Here is a 25560-nt window from a genome sequence, read left to right as displayed (position 1 = left end):
AAATATTTAAATATTTACATAATTTAAATATTTAAATTATTTAAATATTTAGTTACATTATTTAAATATTTAAATTTTCCGTTATTTAAATATTTGATTATTTAAATATTATTATTATATACATTATTCATATATTAAATATTTTCCCTCATAATATTATAAGTTTATTCTCATAAAATTGCTACTTTTTCTCTCATTGATTTTATTTTAACATAGCCTTTTCTGCAACCTAATAAAAATATTTGTTATTTATTTTTTGTATTCCAAACTAAAAAAAAAAAGTTAAATATTTCAACTTTACAATTAACTTACAAATATGACTTTATTGCCATTATATTTTGACTTTATTTTCCTAATATTATAACTTGTCCCCCAACCTAATTTTCCCAAAATAACAATTTTATCATAATAATTTAGCAATGTTTTTTATTTTAGGGTTATGCTTTATTTGTTTTTTATTTTTTTTCTTAAATTTTTCAACTTTCTGCTGCTAACATTGCTATGCTAACATTTTTTCCGCCTCACAATATGACACCACTTTTTCCTGCTAATATTTTCTCTTTATTCCTGTCACATTACGTCTGATTTTGCCATTCATTCACTTCCAGTTGTACCTGGTTTTAAGATATGTAGAGAAGCCTGTTTTGTTTTTGTTTCCAGGTCGTCTGTAAAGTGGTATAAGAGCACATACGGGGCGGGGCGGGTCAGAGGGTGGCATTGTGTCCGTGAAGTAAGTCCATGAGGTTTTTCCTTCAGGGAGGTCATGAAACCTCCAAACTCCAACGGCTCGATGTCTCCAAAGTGGAGCAAACAGCTCAGGTTTTCTTTTTCTAGAGATGATGGAAGATGATATTTTGTATAATAGTCCACCTACAGGCCCTGCAGGGAGCTTCTCAACCAAGAAAAGAAGAGCATAACAAAGCCAGAAGTGGAGTCAGAAAAGAGCAATAGTGCAGAACTCCCTACTGTGGTTGTGTACACAATAGATAAACACACTTGTTGAGCTCTTGTTGTCTGTTTGTGTTAAAAAAAAAAACGCAAGTTAAAGTTCATGAGGTCAGAGATTAAAGTGCAAACTCCAACCATGATCATCCTGGCTAACAATATCCACTTAACCATCTTACAGTGTTTGAATAAGACGACAAAAATCCCCGTTGGCAGATCATGTTTACGATGCAACACGAAATCCGGTTCACACGCCCACGCTGGTGCACAAATAGATCCACTGCACACCATGCTTGCTTGGTGCTGCTCTGCCTTGCATGCTAGCTTGCTATCTATCAACATACGTTCAAACCCGCCACTCGAGCTATTAGTATTATGTTAGGGTATGTGTCAAAGTAGGAGTACCACTACTACATTAGTACATGCATGCACTGCTTCTTTTACTACATTTCAATAGGCGTCACGTGAAGACACACGGCTGGTGACATCATTTTTTCCGTGATTATATCAGGAAAAAAAAAACAGCTGTGTCTCAAAATTATTGATATCAACTTCATGTTGTTGTTTTTTTTCCAAAAATTTTCTAAAAAACGATAAAATTATTTTGTTGTGTTTCTTTCTCAAATAACAACTTTCATAAAAAGAATGTAGTGTTTTTTTTTATATTTAAACTCTATTTTTCCTCCTAATATTCCAAGTTTAGTTGGTAATATTTCTCCCTTACCGTTATGACTTTATTCCCAGAATATTTTGACTTTATTCCCCGAACACTAACTTTTTCTGCAACCTTATTTCCGCAAAATTACAACTCTACTCATTATTTGTTTTTTCATAATATTACAGCCTAAAAAAAATAATACATCAACTTGATGCTAATACATTTTTATATTATTAATTGCAACATTTTTTCCCCAATGGATTATCATTTTTTCTCTTCATATTTTGACTAATAAAATGACAGCTGCTTTTTCCATCTCTGCTCTTTTTAAATTTCCAACGATTGAAAAGTTCCTCTTGTAAATATTCCTCTTGTAATTATGACTTTACTGCCATAATATTTTCACATATTCTTAATTCGTAATAGTCACCAACTTCATTCTCCAAAAACTCTAATCTTTGTTTCATTTGTTCCTCGTAATATTACATCTTTAATATTTTATTTTATTATATTATTATTAATATTATCAAATTAATAATTTATTAAATTAACAATTTATTAAATTAATATTATTATCAATATTTTTATTATATTTTTAAGTCTTTTTCTTGAATATTACACATTTTTTCCTTGTGAAATTGTGACTTTTTATTATTAAAATGCATTTATTTTCTTAATATTTGGACTTTATACTTGTAAAATTTTCTCCGGTTGCTTTTTCTTTTAACACAATTTTCCAAATATTTCTTTTTAGATTTTTTTCATGATATTCTGACTTCATTCCCATGATATTTTGACTTCAGATTACATTACAACTTTATTCTTTGTTTTGTTTGTTTATTTCAACTTTATGCCCCTCAAATGACAATCTTCCTCTAACATTACAACATTCTAATATTATGACTCTTTCTTGTTAGATTACAAGTTATTTCTCTTAGTTTCACTTTATTCTTGTACAATTATTGCTGATTTGTTTTTGTTTTTGAGTTTTCTAATATTGGAAACGCTCCAACTACCACCCTCTTCTAATTACCACCAGCCAGTTATAATTAGAAGGTTTACGGTAATAAGACAGAGGGATGGGAATCATGTGATCAATCACGTGTCATGTCGCGTTTAGTCACAAACTTGGGGAAGAAAGGACATCGGAAACTATTTTCTGACCACAAACAAAGAACCAAAGCTGGCAGAGACACCAAATAATGACGGCGGGTTGGAGGGCGGGGTCTTAGTCGTGGGAAATAGCCCGTTTAACAATGGGATGCTGCTATGCAACGATGCCTAGCAACTACTGTAAGAATGGACACCGGGTCACTACACACACACACACACACACACACACACACACACACACACACACACACACACTGTTCTGTTATATCCCAGCCAATGGCCTCCAAACTCCAAGCTATCAAAGGGGGGGCGTAATCACAGTCATGCCCCACCCTCCCGGGGGCCCCACAGCAGCCGTCATAATAGCAAGTACCTCTGTAGTCACTTGAAAAGCTAACATCAGTGTGTGTACTGACACAAACGCCATGAAAACACAGCAAATAATATCAACTAAATGAAGTATTTTGAAGCACAAGTATGGCTAAAAGAACCAACATTGTCAGTCATTGACAATGTAGGGTTGTATGAAGGGTTGACAGGCACTAGACTTGTCACTAAGGTTCCCTAAGGAACACATTTACTGGGACACCAGCCGCCATTACGATACATTGATGGAATATTGGAAGTACGATGTCCAGAAAAAAACATGAAACTACTAACATGCAAGTCTATGTTATGTAATTTATGTTTAATATGTCGTATTTTCTCAGAATACATCCACTTTATTGGCTTGTGGGTGTGTAAAGGTGACTGTAGGGCTGTTATTTCATGTTTAGAGAGCTCTAATGTTTATTTATAAGCTTGTATCTATGCCATAACTAAGAAAATATTCTGTTTCAGAAATTGACTGGAACCAATTAACAGCAATAAAGGATGGATGAGTGTAATATCGTAATTATTACAAGATTATTGCTATTATATTTGAGGATTATTATTATTTATGAAGAAATTCATTACATTTCCATTATTTAATTTGGGGGAAAAAGAACTTTAAATCTGAACAAATCTGACAAAAATATTTGTCATGAAACTACTAACATGCAAGTCTATGTTATGTAATTTATGTTTAATATGTCGTATTTTCTCAGAATACATCCACTTTATTGGCTTGTGGGTGTGTAAAGGTGACTGTAGGGCTGTTATTTCATGTTTAGAGAGCTCTAATGTTTATTTATAAGCTTGTATCTATGCCATAACTAAGAAAATATTCTGTTTCAGAAATTGACTGGAACCAATTAACAGCAATAAAGGACGGATGAGTGTAATATCGTAATTATTACAAGATTATTGCTATTATATTTGAGGATTATTATTATTTATGAAGAAATTCATTACATTTCCATTATTTAATTTGGGGGAAAAAGAAATTTAAAACTGAACAAATCTGACAAAAATATTTGTCATCCACTAATGAGTTTTAGTATGAAATGCAAGTTAAGATGAATCTGCTGTGAGCGCACAGGAAGTGCAACTGTTCATTCTCAAATAAGCTGTTTATGAAGCCAAATATGACAGGTCCCCTTTTGTTTAAGCACGTTACATAATCCATGTAAACAATCGTCTATGTCTTGTACAAAAGCAGCAAAGAGAGATGGCAGGGGAATCAGAATGAAGTCTGCACAGCAATGATTTATGCAGCACATATTCTAACCTCCATGAGGAGACAGTCTTGTGGCTTGGAAGACTGTCAACAAAACAATCAAGTGGTGCAGCTGGCTCGCCTCAGAGTACAACACTGAAGACTGAAAATGATAAACTTTATTTCCCAGGTTCCATTAAGAACAGACAGTAAAGACTGAAGTCATGCCGCGACAATGGAAACGTAACTAAATATCCCTGTGACCTGAAATGGACCCACGCGGTCCAGGAAGTGAAAACTTGGGAATGAAAGTCGGCTGCCTTGATATTTTGTAAAGTTACCGTCATTTCCAGTGTATCATCCACTACTACAGCACTGTGGCTAATTTACAGCTAAGTTCTTATCTTATGACTTCTCCTTTACTTCAGAACTACTACTAATTGTTGAAATACTATGCCACTCGCGAGTCAGTGAGGAATAAGTGAACTTACGTATGACTTATGCGTGAACTTCAATTTAACAGTCTGACTCACAGTGTCATCTTACAAAAGAAAGCTAAACTCATCACACAGCAACTTAACACAAAACTGTATTTTTTTTTTGTTCTTGTAAAATTACAGCTGGTATTTTCATGTCTGCGGTTTATTGTAAAATCTTCCAACTATTTCAACCCTCCCACTAACATGCAAAAATGTTAAGCAGAACATTTGCAAACCAAGGTGCCACTAGATTTTTTGTTTTTTTTTTTTGCATTATTTTTTATATTTCAGCTCTACATTACTAAAATGCAAGTTATTTTCCCCACAATATTACAAATGTATTCTTGTTAAATCACAGCTTTTTTTCCTCTGCATTTTTTTTTATTAATATTTGGACTGTTTCTTGTACGATTTGTAATTTTTTCAGTAAAAAAACAATCCAAAAAATAACAATTTCACTCATTTTATGACTTTTGAAAAGATAAAAAAAAATCTTAATCTTTAATTTTGACACCACTAAAATGACGTTATTTTTCTTCACAAAATGAAGACTTTTTCCTAATTAAATTGCAACATTTTTCTCTTAATATTTTTCACTAAATTCTTGTCAAATTACTACTGATTTTTGCCTTTTTTCTTGGTAAATTATATTTTTAGAATGCGCCAATTAAAGAAAACAGCACACTGGGGCACAACTCAGCATTCAAAATGTATACCTAAAAAAATATAGTACAATTTAACAGTCTGACTCACAGTGTCATCTTACAAAAGAAAGCTAAACTCATCACACAGCAACTTAACACTCAAAATGTATGCCTAAGAAATATAGTACCAACACAAGTTTATAATAGAAATATATATTTTGTCTTGGATGCGTGATCCAAGAAGGCAGCCTAAACAAAGTGGATGAAGAAGTGGGCGAAAACAAGCAAAGGCAACATTTTTGCATGTTAAGCAGAACATTTGCAAACCGGGGTGGATGTTAACCAAGGCGCCACTAGATTTTTTTGTTTTGTTTTGTATTTTTTTTTGTTCTTGTAAAATTACAGCTGGTATTTTCATGTCTGCGATTTATTGTAAAATCTTCCAACTATTTCAACCCTCCCATAAATTTAAATTGTAACAATAAGTGCGCCACAGTTGACAGCTGTCGGAAGCGTGCAGTGATACAGACAGACTTTTTCATGGATGCCAGTTTTGTGAGGCAAATGTTTTACTTTTTTGTAAGTATGTCGGGATGTTGGCTTTTTTGCTAAAAACCGATATGCCAATAATGTCGATAACTCTCGATTTCCAATATCGATATCAGCCGATACCGATATGTGTAACATGACATATCTCCTGTGGCGGAATGAACACATACGCGTTGTATACAGCTGTCACGATCGGGAAAAAGTCCAACCAACCAAAAGACCCCACCAACTAGCCACTTTCTTAAACACGGGGGCAAGGTGGGAGGGTAAGTCACCATTGATGCACTACACTGCTGATGGGGATGTCAACTATCCCTTTAAGTTTGACAGTAATGGCTGTCTAACCTGACTCACTTCTCGGAGATAGTATACGTATATACTGCAGGTACATGGTGCGATACAAAAGAAGTACTCACATTAACTCCGTCCCCAAGATCATGGGCACCTTTTCACCCGAGTGGTTGCTGAGGAAACGCAGTCGGAAGAGATGGTTGGCGCCAGCTTGCCGCAAGCTCAGCATGCTGGCGGTGCTGCGGACCGGCGACAGGTTGAGTTCCTCGGGCTGGCAAGAGCCCACCCAGATCTGGTCCCTCAGAGCGTAGTCGATTACAGAGTAGCTGTCCTCGCTGGGACAGGAAGAAGAAGAAGAGAAAGACGTTTATTTTACATTTGGAGGAAGGAGGTGGAACACATTCTATTTGCTTCCACCTACTGTACACATAAAACTTTGTTAGTTTAAAACAGGTCCAAACTTATCCATGAAAGAATGCAACTTTGACACTTTAATATTTTGGAAAGCAACACTTGTAGATATGCTAAGAAGTGAAACTATATATATTTCAACTGCATCTCAGCTTTGTCATCAAGGTGAATTGTTACTAAAACAACTTTCACTTTCCATGTAATTAAACCGCAACTTTTTATATTTCATATTTGGATTTTATTTGCTTAAAATTACAGCTGTTTTTTTTCCATTTCTGCTGTTTAATTTCCAATTATATCAACTTTCCTATTGTAAATTTTCTTGGAATAATAAATAATTATGACTTTATTCCCATAATATATTCATACTATTCTCATAATATTTGAATTTTAGCACATCATTTTTCAAAAATTGCAACCCAATTTTTGTTTCTCGTGTTGTGTGTTTTTTTATGATATTTTTTTTTAATTAAAAAAACATTTGCTGTAGATTTTCTTTTTTTTTTTTTTACTTTCTTCATGTAATATTACGACTCTATTCCCATAATATTTATACTTTATTCCCCTAGCATTATATAACTTTTCTCCAATTAAATTTTCCCAAAATTACAACTTATTTGTTTTTTTTTTTTGCTTCTCATAATTGTTGTTCTTCTTTAATATTTCAACATGTGACTAAAATTACATTATTTTTCCTCATTTCCCATTTTGGCTTTATTCTTCTAAAATAACTGCTGATTTTTCCCAGTTTTTCATTTTTTTTTTTTACATTTTCATCTTAAATTATGTTTTTAGAATGCGGCGCTTTGGACAAGCCTGTTTTAAGGTCAGGTTTCTCGATCCCCCTGAGAGCGAAGCACTAGTACATGGTTAATAAAAAGAACCCAAAGAGGCTTATAAATGAGCAGCAAAATGATGTGTCACATTTACAATAAAGAATGAGCCATTTCCACCCCCATGAGTACCTGTACCCGAGTATAAGCTTTTGCCTACGAGCCTGCACGGCCGATAGGAAACATCTGGAGCCAATTTGTAGGACCTCTTAAAGCAAAGTGTGCATGTATGTTTACGCAGTGTGCTGAAAAACAGGAGCTTAAGTCGAGCCCATGTGCCTTTTATCAACCCCAGACTGGAAGGGCGGCCGAGCTGGACGGGAACCAGCTTTGTGCGAGCCAGCGTGTCCATTTAGGTACACGTGCTGCGTGTCCAAGTAAAGGTAGCTCCAAAACAAACAGGAGCGTGTAACGCTGTAAATAAACCTTGAACTATGAGGAGGACGCGAAACAAGAATGGGGTCACAAGTTGAGCTTTAACTGCCACCCTGTCCTCGGCCCCACCTTTTGTTCACAAATCAGGCAAGAGTTTGGGACGCCAAACTATTAAAACTTAATAGGAGACAGATAGGATGGGGGGGGGGCTTAGTAGGTTTTAGCTCCAGGGCTCCGCCTATCATTTTTAAGTGTAATTTACTTTCAAGCTGAAAATGTAAACATAGCCATTGTGTATTTGTAAGTTAATGATCAGCTCATGAATACTACAAAAAAAAAACGTCATATCGAAATAAACTTTGTTGGATCATTTGAATGTGCAGTAAAGTCTGAGGTATCCCTGTGATGGCCTGGATAAATGGCAGGCAGGAAAAAAGCATTTCCAGAAAATGTCTTATCCCATATCCCATACGTATCCCATACATCACAGCCGCTGTGAAAAGCTTCCATGGGAGTCTTCATGACTGATAACCCGACAGGTGAGATGTTTGGAATGCCATTGGCATGGCTCATAGGGGATCAGAGTGGGAGGGGAACCTGCCTGGTTTTCATGCATGAGTGAGTGAGTGAGTGAGTGGGTGGAACACACTGAAATGACAATACTGTGGAAAGACTAAGTTTTAACACCAATGTTGCAGCATGCAAAACACAGGAAAGCCAAAACGTGAACGGTCATGTTAAAATGGCCGTACAAGTAAAAAGAAATGATTAAAATGCAGCAGAACTTAGGTAGGGGGTCAAGTCAAGAACTGCAGATGAGTATTTCATGCTAAGGTTAATCGCCCCTATTTCTCATAATATCAGAACTTTTTCCCCAACCTATTTTACCCCTTTTACCCCTGTTTCCAATTTAAAATAATAAAGTAGCTTTTTCTTTAATATTTCATCTTTATGCTACTAAAATGTTTTTTCTCATGATATTATGTAAAAAAATACATTATTTTCATAAAACAACTTTTTATCTGTAAATTAAACCTTTTAAATATTATACTTTAATATTTAAATATTATTTTTTATATTAATTTTAATATTAATATTTATACTTTACTCCCATAATATTATTATAACTTTTTCCCCAAAAAATTTTCCCCAAATTACAACTTTGTTTTGTTTCTGATAATATTATGACTTTAGAAAATGTATTTTTTTCTTAAATATTTCAACTCTATGCTACTAAAATGACATTATTTTTGTTTTGTTTTTGTAAAATTGCAACATTTTTTCATGTTAGAATATGACTTTATTCCCATAATATATTTTTACCTACTATAATTTCCCCAAAATTAAAACTTTATTTCGTTCCGTTTGTTTCTCATAATTACAGTCGAGTCTGGAGGACAGTTGAGAAAAAAAAACATATTTTTGGTTAATATTTCAGCTCTACGATACTAAAATTTTCCACAAAATATTACAAATTTATTTTTGTTAAATCACAGCTTTTTTTTCTCTGCATTTTTTTTGTCTTAATATTTGGACCGTTGTAACTTTTTCCGTGAAAAAAAGGACAATTTCACTTGTTTTGTATAACTTTTTAAAAGATAAAAAAAAGTATTTAATCTTTAAGTTTTACACAACTAAAATTACATTATTTTTCTTCACAAAATGGAGACTTTTTCCTAACTAAATTGCAACATTTTTCTCTTAATATTTTCCACTTAATTCTTGTCAGATTACTACTGATTTTTGCCTTTTTTTCTTGGTAAATTATATTTTTAGAATGAGCCAATTAAAGAAAACAGCACACCGGGGCACAAGTGGCTCCCGGACCACACTTTATACCCCCCTCCTGTGGTGGTCACATTAAAGAGAGGGAGAAAGAGTGTTGGGATTGTTATGGACTAAAAAGTCAGGCCACAAGGTTCCGACCATGAAGAGTGGAAAGAAGTGAAAACATAACAATACCGAACGTGGAAACGGAACATTGAGTAAAAAGTGGGAAGCGGAGAGAAGCCAGCTGCTGTGGATGCTGAGTGTTATGTAAGTGTTCCTGCACAGTCCAACAACGCAACGTAACGCCTCCATGCTGCGTGACACAGGGTCTGCTTTCCAAGACATGACTCCCACTTTGGATCCAGGAAAAAGCATCTGTTATGTCAAACAAACTGTTGTCTTTCACTGTTAGCCTCCAGCGCCTCTATCTCAAGGTCATGTCCAAACAAAAAAACTCACCATCGGTTCATTTGGTCTTCAAAGACAAACATCTCTGGACGTTTGAAGAAGATTGGTCGGCAAGTTGACTCTTTCGGAACATGTATTTAGCCATATTGGATCACATGAACAATAAAATAGCTTGGATATTCTTCAACATGACTAGGGTAGCAGACTAGCGTGACACGGCAGAATAAAGCAATATTTTAACAGCTTCTCTCATTCACACTCCCATTTCCCAAAAGCCCTCTTCCAAAAACACAAGCTGGACAGCACACGCCGAAGCAATCTGCCTTTCCAGATCCCATTCCCAGAAACAACATCATATGGAATGTTTCATTTTCTTTCCCGCCCTCTTATGATTCCTAGGAATTCTGAGTGTGCATGTCGGGCAAGACAATCCCTCCCAGAGAATGGACATGTGAGAAGGAAGGGTAGGAAGGCATTTTCATGGGGCATAAAAAGCACGCTTTGAAGGCAACAGGGAATGTTGACACCTGCGGCTTTACGGTGGCAAATAACCTTGTTCTGGTATTTCGGATTTTTACCAGAAAAAAATATATTGCCAATACAGTTAATCTTTCAATCATCTTTAATCATTAAAGGTAAAGTTGGATCCTTTCATTTTTCAATACACGGCCATTGCTGGAAGTTTGCACACCACTGGTGCACAGTGTGAGATATGTGATTGGCTGGTGACCCTCAGAAGGACAAGTGGTATAGAAAATGGATGGAAGGATGGATGGATGGATGGATGGATGGATGGACAGACGTTATCTGCAGTCCCAGTCCAGTCCAAACACTTGTAGTGCAAACCAAATGCCTCAAATCAGCAGGAAGTTAAGTGCACACACACACACACACACACACACACACACACACACACACACACACCACATTCACTCCATGCTGCACGTACCTCTTCTTTCGAGTGACGATGAGGACGTCGTTGAAGAGGAAAAAGTACACCTGTTGTCGCGACGTCCGCTTGAGGAAGATGCCGTTGTCCTCCACAAAGGCCGTCAGCTCTCCTCTCTTCACCATCCACCTGGACGAGGAGACCAGGGGGAAAGGCTGGAGGGGCGAGGGGGGAGACCTTTGGTCAATGTCATTATTGCAGCATTCATAGTCGTATAATACACGGACGTGCATGTTGTGTACAACTAAATGATAAAAACGCTACCTTGATTTTAAAGTCCAGCTGGGAGTTGATGGTATACATCATCTCCGTTCTCTCCATGGTGCGTGCTCCCTCATTGCATTTCCTCACCACCTGCACAGACACAGATATAGAAAGTACATACATCTATGTTACTTCTTCAGCTATGTAGTAAGCATAATAACACTAGCTTAGACCAGGCATCTTCTATATTAAACACAGGTTCATACTGTAAGTGTTTGGGTCCCTTTTCAGTAATATTTACAAAGGAGGAAGGTAACTAAATATTGCACAATTTTACTTCAAAATAAATTAATAGACATCTCTTGCAATTTTTCTGAGAATAAACTGGTAATATTATAAAGAAGATTTTAGCACAATAAAGCTATAAAATATTAAATAAATAATAAAAAATTAAAAGAAAAAATATTTTTATAAAGCTATGATATGAGAAACAAATTAAACAAAGAATAAAGTTTTTATTTAATTTACATCTATATTTTTTTGGAAAATAAGGTTGGGGAAAAAAGTTATATTATTATGAGAATGAAGTTTAAAAATGATCAAAACAAAGTCAGAATTACAAGAAGAAAATTAGAGGACGGAAAACAAAGTAGAAGGGTAACTAAATATTGCACAATTTTACTTCAAAATAAATAAATAGACATCTGTTGCAATTTTTCTGAGAATAAACTGGTAATATTTTAAGGAAGATTTTAGCACAATAAAGCTATAAAATATTAAGTAAATAATAAAATATTAAAGGAAAAAATATTTTTATAAAGCTATAATATGAGAAACAAATTAAACAAAGAATAAAGTTTTTATTTAATTTACATCTATAATTTTTGGGAAAATAAGGTTGGGGGAAAAAAGTTATATTATTATGAGAATGAAGTTTAAATATTATGGAAATCAGAATTACAAAAAAAAATCAGAGGAGGGAAAATAAAAGAGAAAGGTAACTAAATATTGCTTTTTATTTTAATTATTTATTTTAATTTTACTTCAAAATAAATAAATAGAAATCTGTTGCAATTTTTCACAAGCTGGTTGCGACCCACCCAGAACGAGAATGGGTCCATGACCCAATTTGAGAATCCCTTTAACCCATTATTACGTTGTTAGACGGAGGTGTATGAAACTCTTGTTTTGATGTTTGTCCTACGCTATTATGATGGCAGACGGGACATACGGTGGATGAGTGGTTAGCATGTAGGCCACACAGTCAGGAGATCGGGAAGACCTGGTTTCGAATCTTCACTATTTTTATGTTGTATTTTCATATTTATGAACAGATTTACTTTATTTTAATTTCATTTTATTATTTGGATTGATTTTTGTTGCTCTCTCTCTCATATATATATATATATATATATATATATATATATATATATATATATATATTATATAAAAATAAAACATGGATGTTATCCACTGACCTTGCTGACAGCATGTAAGGCCTTCTTACATTCTTCATACTGCGCTGAGTCTTTGGGAATCTTCTGACAAATTGTCTGCGGGAGGCGGAAGAAAAAGTGTGTTGATTTCACCTTTAAAAGCACACGCCACCTTATCAGGCCTCCTGATAACGTATTGCAACTCCAGAGCAGCTGTGAGAAGCAAATGAAGTGAAACCAAAGTTTCTCAGGCTCCAGAAGCGTTCATGTGGACTCCTGGGAGACGCTACGTAACAACTTATTGGAGGGTGACAGTGGAGCACGGGAAAGGAAATGGGAGAATAACCGACACTTGGAGAACGAGGGAAAAAATAAAAGATAAGAAGCCAAATTGTAGGGATCGTTTGAGGGAAACGGTAAGGTCACCTGAATACGGTGAAGGTTAGTGAGCTCAAGCACACGGCCTGTATGTGGTTTGCAAAAGTTGCATAAGATTCAAAGTCTCCTCATTCCAAAGCTCATGCACACTCACATCCATGAGCAAGGGCAAACGCGTGATTCTCTGCATGGGCAGGATGAGGAAGGAGATCATGGGGAGGTTCCTGCACTCAGGGTGGGCCTCGATCCTGGTCAGCACCTCCTTAAAAACTGGATTCTTGGACCTACGAAAACGAGGAAGAGAATGTGGAGCGGAGAGGAAAAAGTAGCAAATCCCCAAGGTCAAAGTGTGAGAGTAGTACATTCTGGAGGAGATAAGATAAGAGCCTCTGTGAGTGCAGCCACTTACAGGAGCCTCTGCAGGGTTCTTTGCTGGTAGACCTCGTTGGAGCAGTATGTGACGTAAGGATCAAAGTTGGCTTTGGCGTGCTTACAAACGATATCGCTGATGTCGTCGATTACTATGTTGCGCTGGTGTTTCTCCTCCAATTCCTTAAAGAACCTACATGCAGGGGAGGCGTCATCAGCAAGTTAGCGTGCCATTTAATCCTGCTCTTCCCAGCATGACATGGCTTTATTCCACTTTACATTCCTGTGTTTACAATGTGGAGACTGTGGAGTATAATACTGCAAGCCTTATGGATGTCACTGGCTCAGGATGCCTGCAGTCCCAGGTAAACGGGTTCTACAAGTAGTAACTAAACATCCATAGAGAGTGGCGCCGTTGCAAAACAGTGCAGAGCAAAAGGGGCAGGAAGCAGGAAACATCCCCAACACCTTTCTACACTAAGATCACAAGGGAGGAACTCCCTGCCTCTTAAAAATAGTCATGGCCCAACATGAAACACAACACATAGGCCTTTCCTCTTCCTGAGGACCAGCAGATGGTGACTTTAACAGCATGACACAAAGGCAAAACAGGGCTTTTAGCATGTGATGTGAAGGTGGCAAACAGGAAAGCAACAAATACAGGCTTTGGCCGCTTGCGTGGTTTCTACTCATTCGTGAAAAGCAACCCCCCGTGCCACCCCAAACACTTTGGCTATCTATAGGAGACAATGCCTCTCTGGCAGCCCCCCCTTTGCCCTTCATGCTGCAGCCTTCCTAATGAGGACTGGCCACACAGGATCAAAGGCATCATGTGTCCATAAATGTCCATACATTCCTCTAGCGAGGCCACACAGTGGAGCGTGAAAGAATACTTTCTATTAAAAAAACAACTTGATTTCAGCTTGGTCATATAGGTGAAATGTTATGAAAATTATATTATTTTTCCACATAATATGACAAGTTTTTTTGTAACTTGCAAATTTTTTTCCTCATTTTCTCTCTTAATGTTTTGACTTTATTCTCATAAAATTACAGTTGTTTTTTCCATTACTGTTGTTTTTAACTTGCCAACTATTTCAACTTTCTTCTGGTCAATTTTCCACTAATGAATATGACTTTATGCCCACATTTTGACTTTATTCTCATAATATTAGAACTTTTCCCTGACCTACATGTCCAAAAATTACCGATTTATTATTTGTATACAAGTCTTTTTTCTCTATACAATTCAACTTTATCCTAATATTTTTACTATATTGTCATAAAATGTAATACAATTTTTGTTCTTGTACTATTATGGCTTTATTCCCATAATATTTTCTAATATCAATATTCTAATATCCAATATTGATTCTAATATCCAAAGTTATAATTTATTAATCAATATTTAATATATTTTGAATGAATTAATTTTAAAATTCTAATTATAAAATTGTATAATTGAAATGTACTGATTCAAGTAAAATGACTGCTTTTTTTGTTTTCTTCCATCCCTTCATCCATACGTCCATTTTCTATGCCGCTTATCCTCACTAGGGTTGCGGGGGATGCTGGAGCCTATCCCAGCTGACATTGGGGAGAGGCTGAGTACACCCTTTTTTAATTTATTGTTAAATTCTATTTTTAGAATATGCCATGGCTAAATTAAAAAAATGCCCCCCCTTTGGCCTCCCTGTTCAAGTACTATAGTATAGGTTTTAACTGGTCAAGGATGTGGGCTGCCTTTTAGGACACACACCCTTATCGCGTCACGTTGTTGTGAAAATGAAGGACATCCATGTGCAATTATGAAAAACAAATATGGTGACAAACATGCATGTGACAAATAGGCTTGGGTAAAGGTACTTTTGAAATGGTGCCAGTGCTTTAACATTGGCTCAACGTGCAAATTTAGTCCAAAAACAATGCCTTTTTATTGTGTTCCTGTACCTGTTCCTGTTCACGATAAATTCCCCTTAATTCCACATGCCCATGACAGATATGATTATGGTACTGAGTTTCAGTAAGCATCCCTAGTGAGAAACTGCTCTTTGCATAATAATGTGAAGAACACTAGTATGCAGATGGGGTTGCTCATATCCTGGGGTCTTATTGAAATACAATCAGCAGCACACCTGCGTGTAAAACACTCACGCACTGACAGCATCACCACCGCCTCAGGGTGTGGAGAGAACAAGCAACTCAAATTCCAACTCTGTTGTCTTGTTTGACGGGTGCTATGAGCCGTTTGCATATCTTAGCTTCTCAGAGAGGATGCTGTTTGTGTGTCCCTATCATAGCAATGTCAGCAAAAGGGAAGAATAAATGTAACATACACGAATGCATGTCTAAATACAATAGATAATTAGGATGAACATAAGTACATCCTGGAGCACAATCTTGGTTACTCGGGCACTAAAGAAGAAAACTTCTAGCCCAAATGTCCAGGTAATTCCGATTAATTGTCATTAATTCCCATTAACTCAATTCCCCATAACGTTCATGGCTGTCTTTATCCGCTCAGCAAGCTTGCAGACGGCTGTTTTCACCAGTTTCAGCTTTCACGGCATGTCCTACTTTAGTGTTTCCAGCCCAGTCATTAGGATTTAAAGGTCTATTGTTACCAGGCCGTGAATGTCATTAAACGTCTCATGCCTGCACTCTAAATCCTGATGGATAAATGCGGTCATAGGGCTCATAACTGCTGACCAAAACAGAAAAAACAAGTATTGCAATGATATGTGAGCTTGTCCAGACATATCCAGACTGAAAGAATGCAAATGTACTTGTTTACAGACACCTCACTGTGCACTCCACCAAGTGTTAAGTGTTTAAAGTGGAATTATACGGCTCGTTGGCCAAAGAAAAACACCACAAACTCCAACGTAAGAAGCCAAAAAACATCCCAGCCCTTTTGTTTTAGTCTACTGGCAACAAAAGATATTTCTTACTTTTTACTGGCCTCACAGACATCAGCGATGTTGGAGAAGAGGTGGTGGTGTTCCGTCTTGGTCATGGCCTCACTCAGCTCCGCGGAGTTCTTGAACATTCGGATCAAAATCTCAAGACTGTGGAGGTAGGAGTGCTCTGAGGAGATCACCTCAAAGATGGCCTGAAGAAGGAAATGTGAGAATAAAGTCAAACTATTAAGAGAAACATTATGTAGTCTAATGAGAAAAAAAGTAATATGGAGAAAACATATTATCAACAATCAACACATTATAGGAATAAAGTCATAACGTTATGAGGAAAAGATTTACAGGAAAAAAGTTGAAATATTTGGAAAAAAAACAGAAATAGAAAAAAAGCTGAAATTTTACCAGATTAAAAAAAGATTAAAACTATTTTAAAAAAGCTGTAGTATAACAAAAAAAAGTAGAGATTTTACGAGAATAAACTGGTAATATTATAAGGAAGATTTTAGCACAATAAAGCTATAAAATATTAAATAAATAATAAAATATTAAAGGAATAAATGTTTTTATAAAGCTATAAAATGAGAAACAAATTTTAATTAAGTTTTTATTTAATTTACATTTATATTTTTTTTGGAAAATAAGGTTGGGGAAAAAGTTATATTATTATGAGAATAAAGTTTAAATATTATCAAAATAAAGTCCGAATTACAAGAAGAAAATAAGAGGAGGGAAAACAAAAACAGATGGAAATTTAAAAATTGCAGAAATTTGCTATAATTTTATGAGAATAAAGTCAAAATATTAAGAGGAGAAAAGTATTCATTTTACAAGACAAAACTTGTAATATTATGGGAGGAAATAATGTCATTTAGTAACACCTACAGTCATGGAAAACATGATTACTTACATTTGTTTCGACAAATACAATGACGATGACAAAAATAGCTCATAAGATTGTCATTTAGCATACTTCTAGCCATTTCCATAGTTAATAACCATAGATAATAACCAAAATCACTTAAGTTCTTACATCAATAGCTATGGCATTATACGAGATAAAACAGTGTTTTCCATGTTGTCGTGTTCATTGTATTCCTCAGGTAACATACTTGAAGGGCTACCAGACATTACAATTAATAAAAAATTGAAAAAACAAGGCTGGTCTAATCCTTTTCATACCTAAATAATTGTAAAAGTGGTAATAATTCATACCTCTTGTCTTTTGCGTTCTTCCTGACTCAGTCGATCGAACAGGCCACTTTTCTTGACCTAACGCCAAGGAAGGAGAAAAAGCATAGTCAGTAAAACTATCTTGAATGGCTTTGCAGGGGTTCCCTCTACATCCTTCGAATGGAAGTGTGTGATGTGACTGCATGTGTTGTCCCAGCATATACGGTGCAATGAGAGGAGCACTTAACATAGCACTCTATGGGAAGGGTGCAACAAAGTGGGAAACATCCACGGCAACAGATGACACACTGACGTGAAAGCAGATAGCGGGGGGATGTTTATGTATTGCTTGGTTGTGAGAATGAAGGGAATTGAATGATTCCGCCTGTGACTGTGTCGTCAGGATGGCAATGCTAAATTAAAATGCCTCCAACTAGTGCTGCACAATATGAAACTACCTACTAACTCCTTCAGGGGGAATGCTTATTTCATGTGAGGAAACACCCCCCCCCCCAGACTATTTCCCATGCTGCAAAGATACCAGGAAGTGATACTGCCGCCATCGCTACTATCTGGCTCCAAGCCCAACTGGGAACAAAAAGATACAGTACATGAAACCAGTAAATAGTGTATCCCTTTGAGGTTTATCATGGTCAACTAAGGCATTCTTCAAAAGAGCAATTTTCTTGGAGGCATTAAAGGACTTTTTTTGCACATCATCCATAATCCTTATGCGAGACATGAATACATATCTTTGTCTTTTCAGAGTGTTGTAAAGATATAACAAAAGCTGAGAAAATACTTCCTTCCTGGCTGCATTGATTTCACATGGCAGCATAGTGTTAACTTTTTAACAAACAGACAACGAAGGCCAACTCTGTCCGAGGATGTCCTCCGGAACAGGTGGATGAGGTGGGCAAGAGGAGTATGACAGCAAGCTGTCCTATAATGAACAAACTCCCACTGACTCACTGCACTAAAGAGCTCCAACCGTCAGATGTGATAATAAAAACTGTTCCAAAAGAATCATGTACAATAACCATGCAATAAACTGTGCAATAAAACTGTGTAAAATGTACAGTATACAGCTGTATATCGTGGATATAACTTCAGATTTGTATTACCCCGATCCTGCACTTCATCTCCTCATGTGTGCTTTGAACTACACTCTTGCACTTCCATTGCTGTAAACCTGATATTTACCCATTGTGGGACTAAAAATGAATGTCTTACCTTGACTTCTCCAAACTCAAAAACAAAAACCTAACAACAGCCTGACAATAACCAGCCGGTCTGGTGTGGCAAGGTGTCACTATACAAGTAACGCAGTTCTTTGGCGTAACAATGTTAATCTTCTTTCCCTTCAGGGGTCGCCACAGCAAATCAATCTCCTCCATCCAACACTGTCGTCTGCATCCGTCTCTCTCACACCAGCTACCCTCATGTCCTCCTTCACTTCATCCATAAACCTCCTCTTTGGTCTTCCTCTACGCATCCTTTCTGGCAGCATCCTTCTACCAATATATTTACTATCTCTCCTCTGGACATATCCGAACCATCTCAGTCTGGCCGATAACTGACTTTATCTCCCTCTGATGTACTCATTCCTGATCCTATCCATCCTGGTCACTCCCAATGAGAACCTCAGCATCGCCATCTCTGCTACCTCCAGTTCTTCTTCCTGTCTTTTCCTCAGTGGCACTGTCTCAAGACCAAACAACATGGCTGGTCTCAATTTGCATAATTGCATAATTGTTTTGGCAACATTTTTATGTCGGATGCCCTTCCTGACACGACTCTCTGTATTTATCCAGGCTTAGGACTGGCACAACAAGGCCCTGATTTGTACCCCATTGAGACTATATTGGCGTACAATGTTAATAACATTAATTAAAACAAATGTCACGGTAGCTTGGTTAATATTATATCACATTTTTTGGGAAAATCGAGCGTTTCTAGCACATTTTAGAAGTTTTTTCAGAAAGAGAGTAGTTGTGTCCCACTATGTGCATTCTTAGCTGCCTCTTTTTAGTTGTTTCACCAAAAAGAGAAAGCTGTGTGTTCATGTCTCATATAAGGGTTGTGAATGGTGGGCAAAATCCCCCTCCCAAAAAGTGTACTTTTCCTTCAAGAGCATTTCCAAAAGGAACATGTCCTAAATCTATATTTTACCAAATAATGCTCAGGAGGTAATATGATAGGCCCCTAGAACTGACATGTTTGACTTGATGTTAGAACTATGAAAACTTGAGTGACAAAGCAGCCAGGATGAAGACAACTCATAAGTCTGGTTCTTGGCTTCTGCAGGGACAGCATCGCAACGTCACAATCCAAACCGTTAACTATTCGCTGGCCACAGCGGATTTTGATGGATGAGGTGAGACGCATGGTTTTGCACGAGTGCCGGATGTTATTGTTTCCCTTTAATTTACAGTTCACGCTCATCTCTGAATTCCTCAATCTTTTCCCTTGCATGTTTAATCGCATCTCAACAAGTAAACACATCGCTGAGAACCCCTGAGAATAAACAATGCCTTCATTGAGTACAACCCTGCCTCCCTCCATTCCAATCCCTAACTACATTATGCAACTTAGAGGCAACCACATTTCCCCTATGAAAGCACTACATATTATGCATAGCTTCAGTCTGGCAAATAAGAGAGAGCTTGCCAGCACACTGGCATGAGACCTAGCAGTGCTCCCAAAAGAGGTCTGGCTGACTTGTCTGCCTCCCTGCTCTTGAGGAAGAAGTACGCCTGCACTCTTGGCTGAGCACACTGAGGGACAGTGGGAGGCAGGCACGCTGTGGACTGTGACCCAACTGGATATGACAGCATTCTTGAGAGCATTCCAAGCACTGTATACAATAAAGTCATGGGATGAAGAGACAGCATGTGAAATTACAAAAGAATGGAGCTACAATGACATTACCATAATTTCAGACTATAAAGAAGTGAACTTTGTCAGCTGAGGTTAAAATGCTGGTCAATGTCAGAGTGAAGTGTGTTCTTGGAAACAACCGCCATGTTTGTGGAGTTTGTATGATATTCTGTTATCACTTCATGACGACATGTAGTATACCTGGAACTACATAAATGCTGTTTTTTTGTTTTGACATACTACAAAAACTCCACAAATACCACTTTGTATTTACCCAAAATGTAGACAATACTTATTAAAGCTGCTCACTTTCCTCTCCCTTTCTGTGTGAAAGGGGATAGTGAACGCCAGAGGTGGTAGCAAGTCGGTATTTTGCAAGTCTTAAGTCTTTAAAGTCAAATCTCAAGACAGTTGAAGGCATAGGCTTCAAATCTTAGCCCGCTAAGTCATAAGTACTATTCATTCCTTTTCTACCGCTTTTTCCTCACGAGGGTCGCGGAGGTGCTGGAGCCTATCCCAGCTGTCTTCAGGCGAGAGGCGGGGTACACCCTGGACTGGTGGCCAGCCAATCACAGGGCACATATAGACAAACAACCATTCACACTCACATTCATACCTATGGACAATTTGTAGTCGCCGATTAACCTAGCATGTTTTTTGGGGGGGAATGTGGGAGGAAACCGGAGTACCCGGAGAAAACCCACGCATGCACGGGAGAACATGCAAACTCCACACAGAGATGGCCGAGGGTGGAATTCAACCCTGGTCTCCTAGCTGTGAGGTCTGTGCGCTAACCACTCGACGGCCGTGCCGCCAAGCACTATTTAGTGTCTCCCAAATTAACATTTGAGCCATGTAGACATAAAATCCTATGGTCTCCATTACTCTATTATTCATTGTTTACACTGGATAGCACAACTATTATAGACAGCCGCAAGCTAGCAAACTAGCGGAATTAGAGGACATTCTGCATCTATGACTGTCTACATCGCAAGGTAGGGTAATGTAGTAAAGATGGATGTCTCATCCAGGTAACATTACTGCTGCCTAGTGACCAGAATACTCCATATCACTTGTATTTCAAAATGTTTTGACTAATAATAGACCATCGTCTAGTACTAAACAGTGATCATTGATTAATTTTCGAAAAACATGATATAACGTAGGAGCGATAATGGAGCCAAGATATTACGAGGGATGACTGTACAATTAATTGATTTTGAATTGTTTCAGTTTGTAGTCGAGTTGGAAGTCTTTGGTGATATTGTCAAGTCCAAGGTCGTGAAAATTGTGACTCGAGTCTGACTTGAGTCCAAGTCACATGACTCGAGTCCACACCCCTCGAAAGCCGAAACAGGATTATTGTAGTTGTTGTGTTACACTCAAGACTCCTCTATGCCCCGCCCTGTTGTGTTAAAAGCAAACGTCGCTTACGTCGCCGATTTGATGTGTGTTCCAAGAGACTAATATCTGTAAAGGGTGCCCAAAGCTGACGTGTGTTTGTAATATTCAGAGTGTCTAACCACGCTAAGCTGGCTCCAGGAGGTCCGTATGGGTCGGTACTGCACCACAATGGTTTTATCTGCTTGAGGTTGTCTGGAATCGGCATCTTCATCAGAATCGTTATGTAACGCCTTTTCCTGATAGTTCTGGTACAGCTCTTCCTCTGAAAGACATTTTTTAAAGAAGGGATTATACGTGTACGTGTGTGTGCAAGGGAATAGCATAGAAACAAGTCAAGTTATGAGTGAAATGCAATGCTGGAAGGGCTGCTCTCACCTTCACTGTCAAAGGTCCGCTGAGGGGTCAAACGGTTCCTTTTCTCAGGAATCTGAAACACACATGGGATAAACTATGAGAGAACATACACACGCAGACTCTGTCACCTGTTCTGTGCTGGCATCTGTCATTGTCAAACAGAGCCACTCTGTGTGTGTGTATGCTTGACTAGCATGACATCATGTCTTCCAACCATCACATACTAGATGTCCTTGTAAGGCTTTGTCCTGATTCCGCTGTGAAGTCTGTACCACATTATGTGAACTTTAAGAGTCAGCGAGTGTGTTGTTGAACTCTTATCTTTATAATACGTTATCTTTATTGGTCTCCAGATTCGCTCACCTTGCTCTTCGCTGTTGCAGGAGGAGTTTGCGTCCGTGGGCTGTCAGGCTTGGGTGCCCCCGGGCTGGTTGGCTTCACAATGCAGGGACTGCCTGGGCTGGTCGGGGGTGTTTTATTATCGCTATCTGACCCTTTCAGGACGGGCTGGGTAAGCGACTGCGCCTCCAGATCGACTCCACTGACAACAGCCCTCCGATAGGATGTACTCCTCAGGCCCCTCCTTAATGTCCCCGGGCTTTCATTTTCCCCATCTGTGCCCCCGCCGTGACCCGCTCCCGTGGAAAAGTAGGCTCCTGTCTCTACCATGCTGAGGGTTTTTAATGTCCTCTTGGAAGCGTCCAACCCCAGCAGCCCTGCCAACCCTTGGCATTGTGGCCCAGACGAAGTCGTCTTGCTGTGCCGAATATCCGAGGCTAAGCCCTTAGGGATGAGCTGCTGGGTCCCCATCTTCAGGGCGGCGGGGCTGTGGGTGCTGAGGACCACAGACGGACAGGGTGACATACACGGGGAAAGAGAGGGAGAGGGGGAGGAAGAAGCATGCCTGGTGTCTTGTGAGGAGGCGGACGAGGATGACGACTGCCTGATGGGCGGCGAGGAGGAACGAGGTGTCGGGGGGTCGGAGGAGGTGAGGGAGGTTAAGGAGGGGATGCTGGACATGGAGCTGTGGGAAGGACTCCGTCTAGTTGGAGGAGATGGGCTTGATGGAGACGAGAAGGACAGTTCGAGGTTGTTATTGTTAGGCGTGTGTGGAACCCCTTCAGGTGGGGACAGGTTGAACGACGTCTTCTCCTTAGGCAGGCTCAGACTAAACACACTAGAAATGAGTCCTTGAGGATCTCTGACACACTTCTCTGGCCACACTGTCACTCCGTTGCTGTGGTTTCCTGCGTTGTACTCTCCATTACGCATTCTGTTGTCCAGTGAGGCAGATCTGCTGCTCTCAGGCTTGAATTTAGACAAGGAGAAACGTCCATTGGCGATGTGCCCGATGCTGATGCTCCGGACAACTCTGGACTTTTTGGAAGGTTTGTGCAAAACATGCTTCAACACGGCGGTATTCTTGCCCGGACACGGGGCTGTCACCACCAGTTTTTCCGCCGGTTGGCTCAAAGCGAACGCACACTCCTCCACGGGGAAGTCCGTCGTCACGACGCCATTCATGTGGTAGCTCCTGGGCCGTGGTTTCCTTATGGTATCCTGCGGCATTTTGCAGTTGTCTGGGCGCCGTTTCCACAAGGGCGTGATGTTATTGTTGGATAAGTCCACGTCGTTGCCGAGATCCATGGTCCTCGGATGTCCTCTTTCCCTATCTGTGTCACAGCCGGAAGGCCGCAGTGCAAACACTGCTTGCCCTGCGGAGAGCCGATCTCAGCCCTGAGGGCAAACAAAGAAGAATAGCAATCATCCGAGAGCTTAGCTGCGTCCAAATTCCCACAGTTTACTCATTAACAGCCTGGCAACATCTAGATGAGGGCAATATATTTAGAATGAGCAACAACAGGCAGGAAAATTATTGTTTGGTGGCAGTTCAGCAAAGTGAAAGGTCATCATTAACAACTGACAATTGTAACTGTATACATTGCGAGAACTTAAAGTACATCTGATACGGTGTTCCTATGGGGTGGTGCATGCAAAGGTACTGCTTTATTATTAAAAAGATATGAAAAAGAATAGTTTCTACACTGTATACAAAGGCAAACACCTTTAACTAGCTAGAGATAGATTGTATCTTAAAAGACATTTACTCCTTCTGATCCCCTGAACAAAGTCATTAAACACCTGATTCTTAATTATTGTTCATCAGAAAACTGATTAACTAAGAAATTAGACTAAACTTTGCCGTCAATGTATTTAAAGTTGCATATTCACCTGAAGAGGAACTCTGCGTTCAGTGGCTCATGTTTCTTGATTAATCCAACACGGGAACTGAGAGAAAGTGCGTGGAAACCAGGCTTGGTGTGGAAGCAGCATCGATAAACTACACTGCAGTGCGCGGCAAAGAGCGCGTCTGAGGCCAGCCAGGCGTGTTTGGCCCGGCAGGGAGGTTCCTGGATGGTGTGTGCAAGTGAGGAAGAGGGGCGGGGCTACAAGTAGGAAGGGGACACCACCCCCCTCTCTCTATCCGGTTCTCATGTGTGGTGGACCCCAGGTGGGCACATACCCACTTGGGGATTTTACACAACCAATTAACCATTATTAATTAGTCTGGCAACTGCTTTGTAACATTTTACAACAAATGTAAAATGTTTCTGATATTTTAGACCGAAACTGGAATATTTTTTAAATGATATGATTATGTGTCAGCGCCCTCGTGTGTCTGATGACGCAATTGACATTGACAGTAAAAGTAAAGTAGCCAACAGTGTAGACATTTACTGCATTTTATTTCTATTGTGTGTCCATTTCAAACAAAAGTGATGTATTTTTTTTTAAACTGTGCCAAGGATGCCCATCGCCGCCGTTGTCACTGAAGACACTGAAGTGTTTCTTCCTGTTATCAGTACTTCCTCACACTTTACAACACTTTGTGTGTGGGCAACCCCCATCCCCTCTACATTGTTCGAGGATCACAATTAATCCTTCAACAAAGGAAGTGACTTAAGCTCTAGTAATGGTAATTAAACCCTTCCTCCTCACAAGATAATATTTCCATTTGCAAAAGGCATCAGGTTTGGTGTCCATGCAGGACAGAGATGCTCTGGCGCCATCTTGTGTGTGTTAATAGTATTAACTTTCTTTACTGAATTTAAGTCAAATGTTAAGTAATGCGTTATTAATTTCGAGTTTTATCACCAAACGAAGACATATGTCGATATAGAAATTAGAGTGAATAGATCTTTTAGGCACTAAAACAGTGCATGTTCTCAGTCATTTTGTTAGCTCTATGAGCTATACTTGCAACTGCAATTGGAAAGCACACTAGCTAGCACTAGCTAGCACTAGCTAGCACTAGCCTTCGTGAGTTTTTATAGACGTCATTAAATTTGACAATTTGACATCTCTATGACGCGTTATAAACTACACTGCGTTGTGTCACTTTTAAGTACACTGTAAAACCAGGAGTGTCCACTTTAATGGAT

The 25560-nt window shown here is 38.5% G+C and overlaps 1 protein-coding gene across 2 annotated transcripts in view; it reads right to left on the bottom strand.

Moving 5' to 3' along the window:
- Nucleotides 1-24498, bottom strand: part of LOC131134176 (rho guanine nucleotide exchange factor 26-like) — a 28543-nt gene extending 4045 nt beyond the window's left edge. For both annotated transcript variants that reach the window (XR_009131360.1, XM_058079131.1), the window contains exons 1-12: nucleotides 24350-24498; nucleotides 22481-23854; nucleotides 22139-22190; nucleotides 21883-22025; nucleotides 17522-17578; nucleotides 16343-16503; nucleotides 13432-13584; nucleotides 13177-13306; nucleotides 12687-12761; nucleotides 11269-11358; nucleotides 11005-11159; nucleotides 6384-6593 (exon numbers count right to left, since the gene is read on the bottom strand). Coding sequence is in view for 1 of the 2 variants with exons in the window: in XM_058079131.1 (XP_057935114.1) it covers nucleotides 6384-6593; nucleotides 11005-11159; nucleotides 11269-11358; nucleotides 12687-12761; nucleotides 13177-13306; nucleotides 13432-13584; nucleotides 16343-16503; nucleotides 17522-17578; nucleotides 21883-22025; nucleotides 22139-22190; nucleotides 22481-23764 (2510 nt within the window). In the remaining variant the exon portion in view is untranslated. The remainder of the gene's footprint in view (nucleotides 1-6383; nucleotides 6594-11004; nucleotides 11160-11268; nucleotides 11359-12686; nucleotides 12762-13176; nucleotides 13307-13431; nucleotides 13585-16342; nucleotides 16504-17521; nucleotides 17579-21882; nucleotides 22026-22138; nucleotides 22191-22480; nucleotides 23855-24349) is intronic.
- Between the last annotated feature and the right edge of the window lie 1062 nt (nucleotides 24499-25560).

The sequence above is a fragment of the Doryrhamphus excisus genome, chromosome 8 (assembly GCF_030265055.1).
Source record: "Doryrhamphus excisus isolate RoL2022-K1 chromosome 8, RoL_Dexc_1.0, whole genome shotgun sequence".
In the NCBI taxonomy this organism is placed as follows: domain Eukaryota; kingdom Metazoa; phylum Chordata; class Actinopteri; order Syngnathiformes; family Syngnathidae; genus Doryrhamphus; species Doryrhamphus excisus.
Note: the sequence above shows the minus strand (reverse complement) of the source record. Positions and strands in the feature narration are given on the sequence as shown.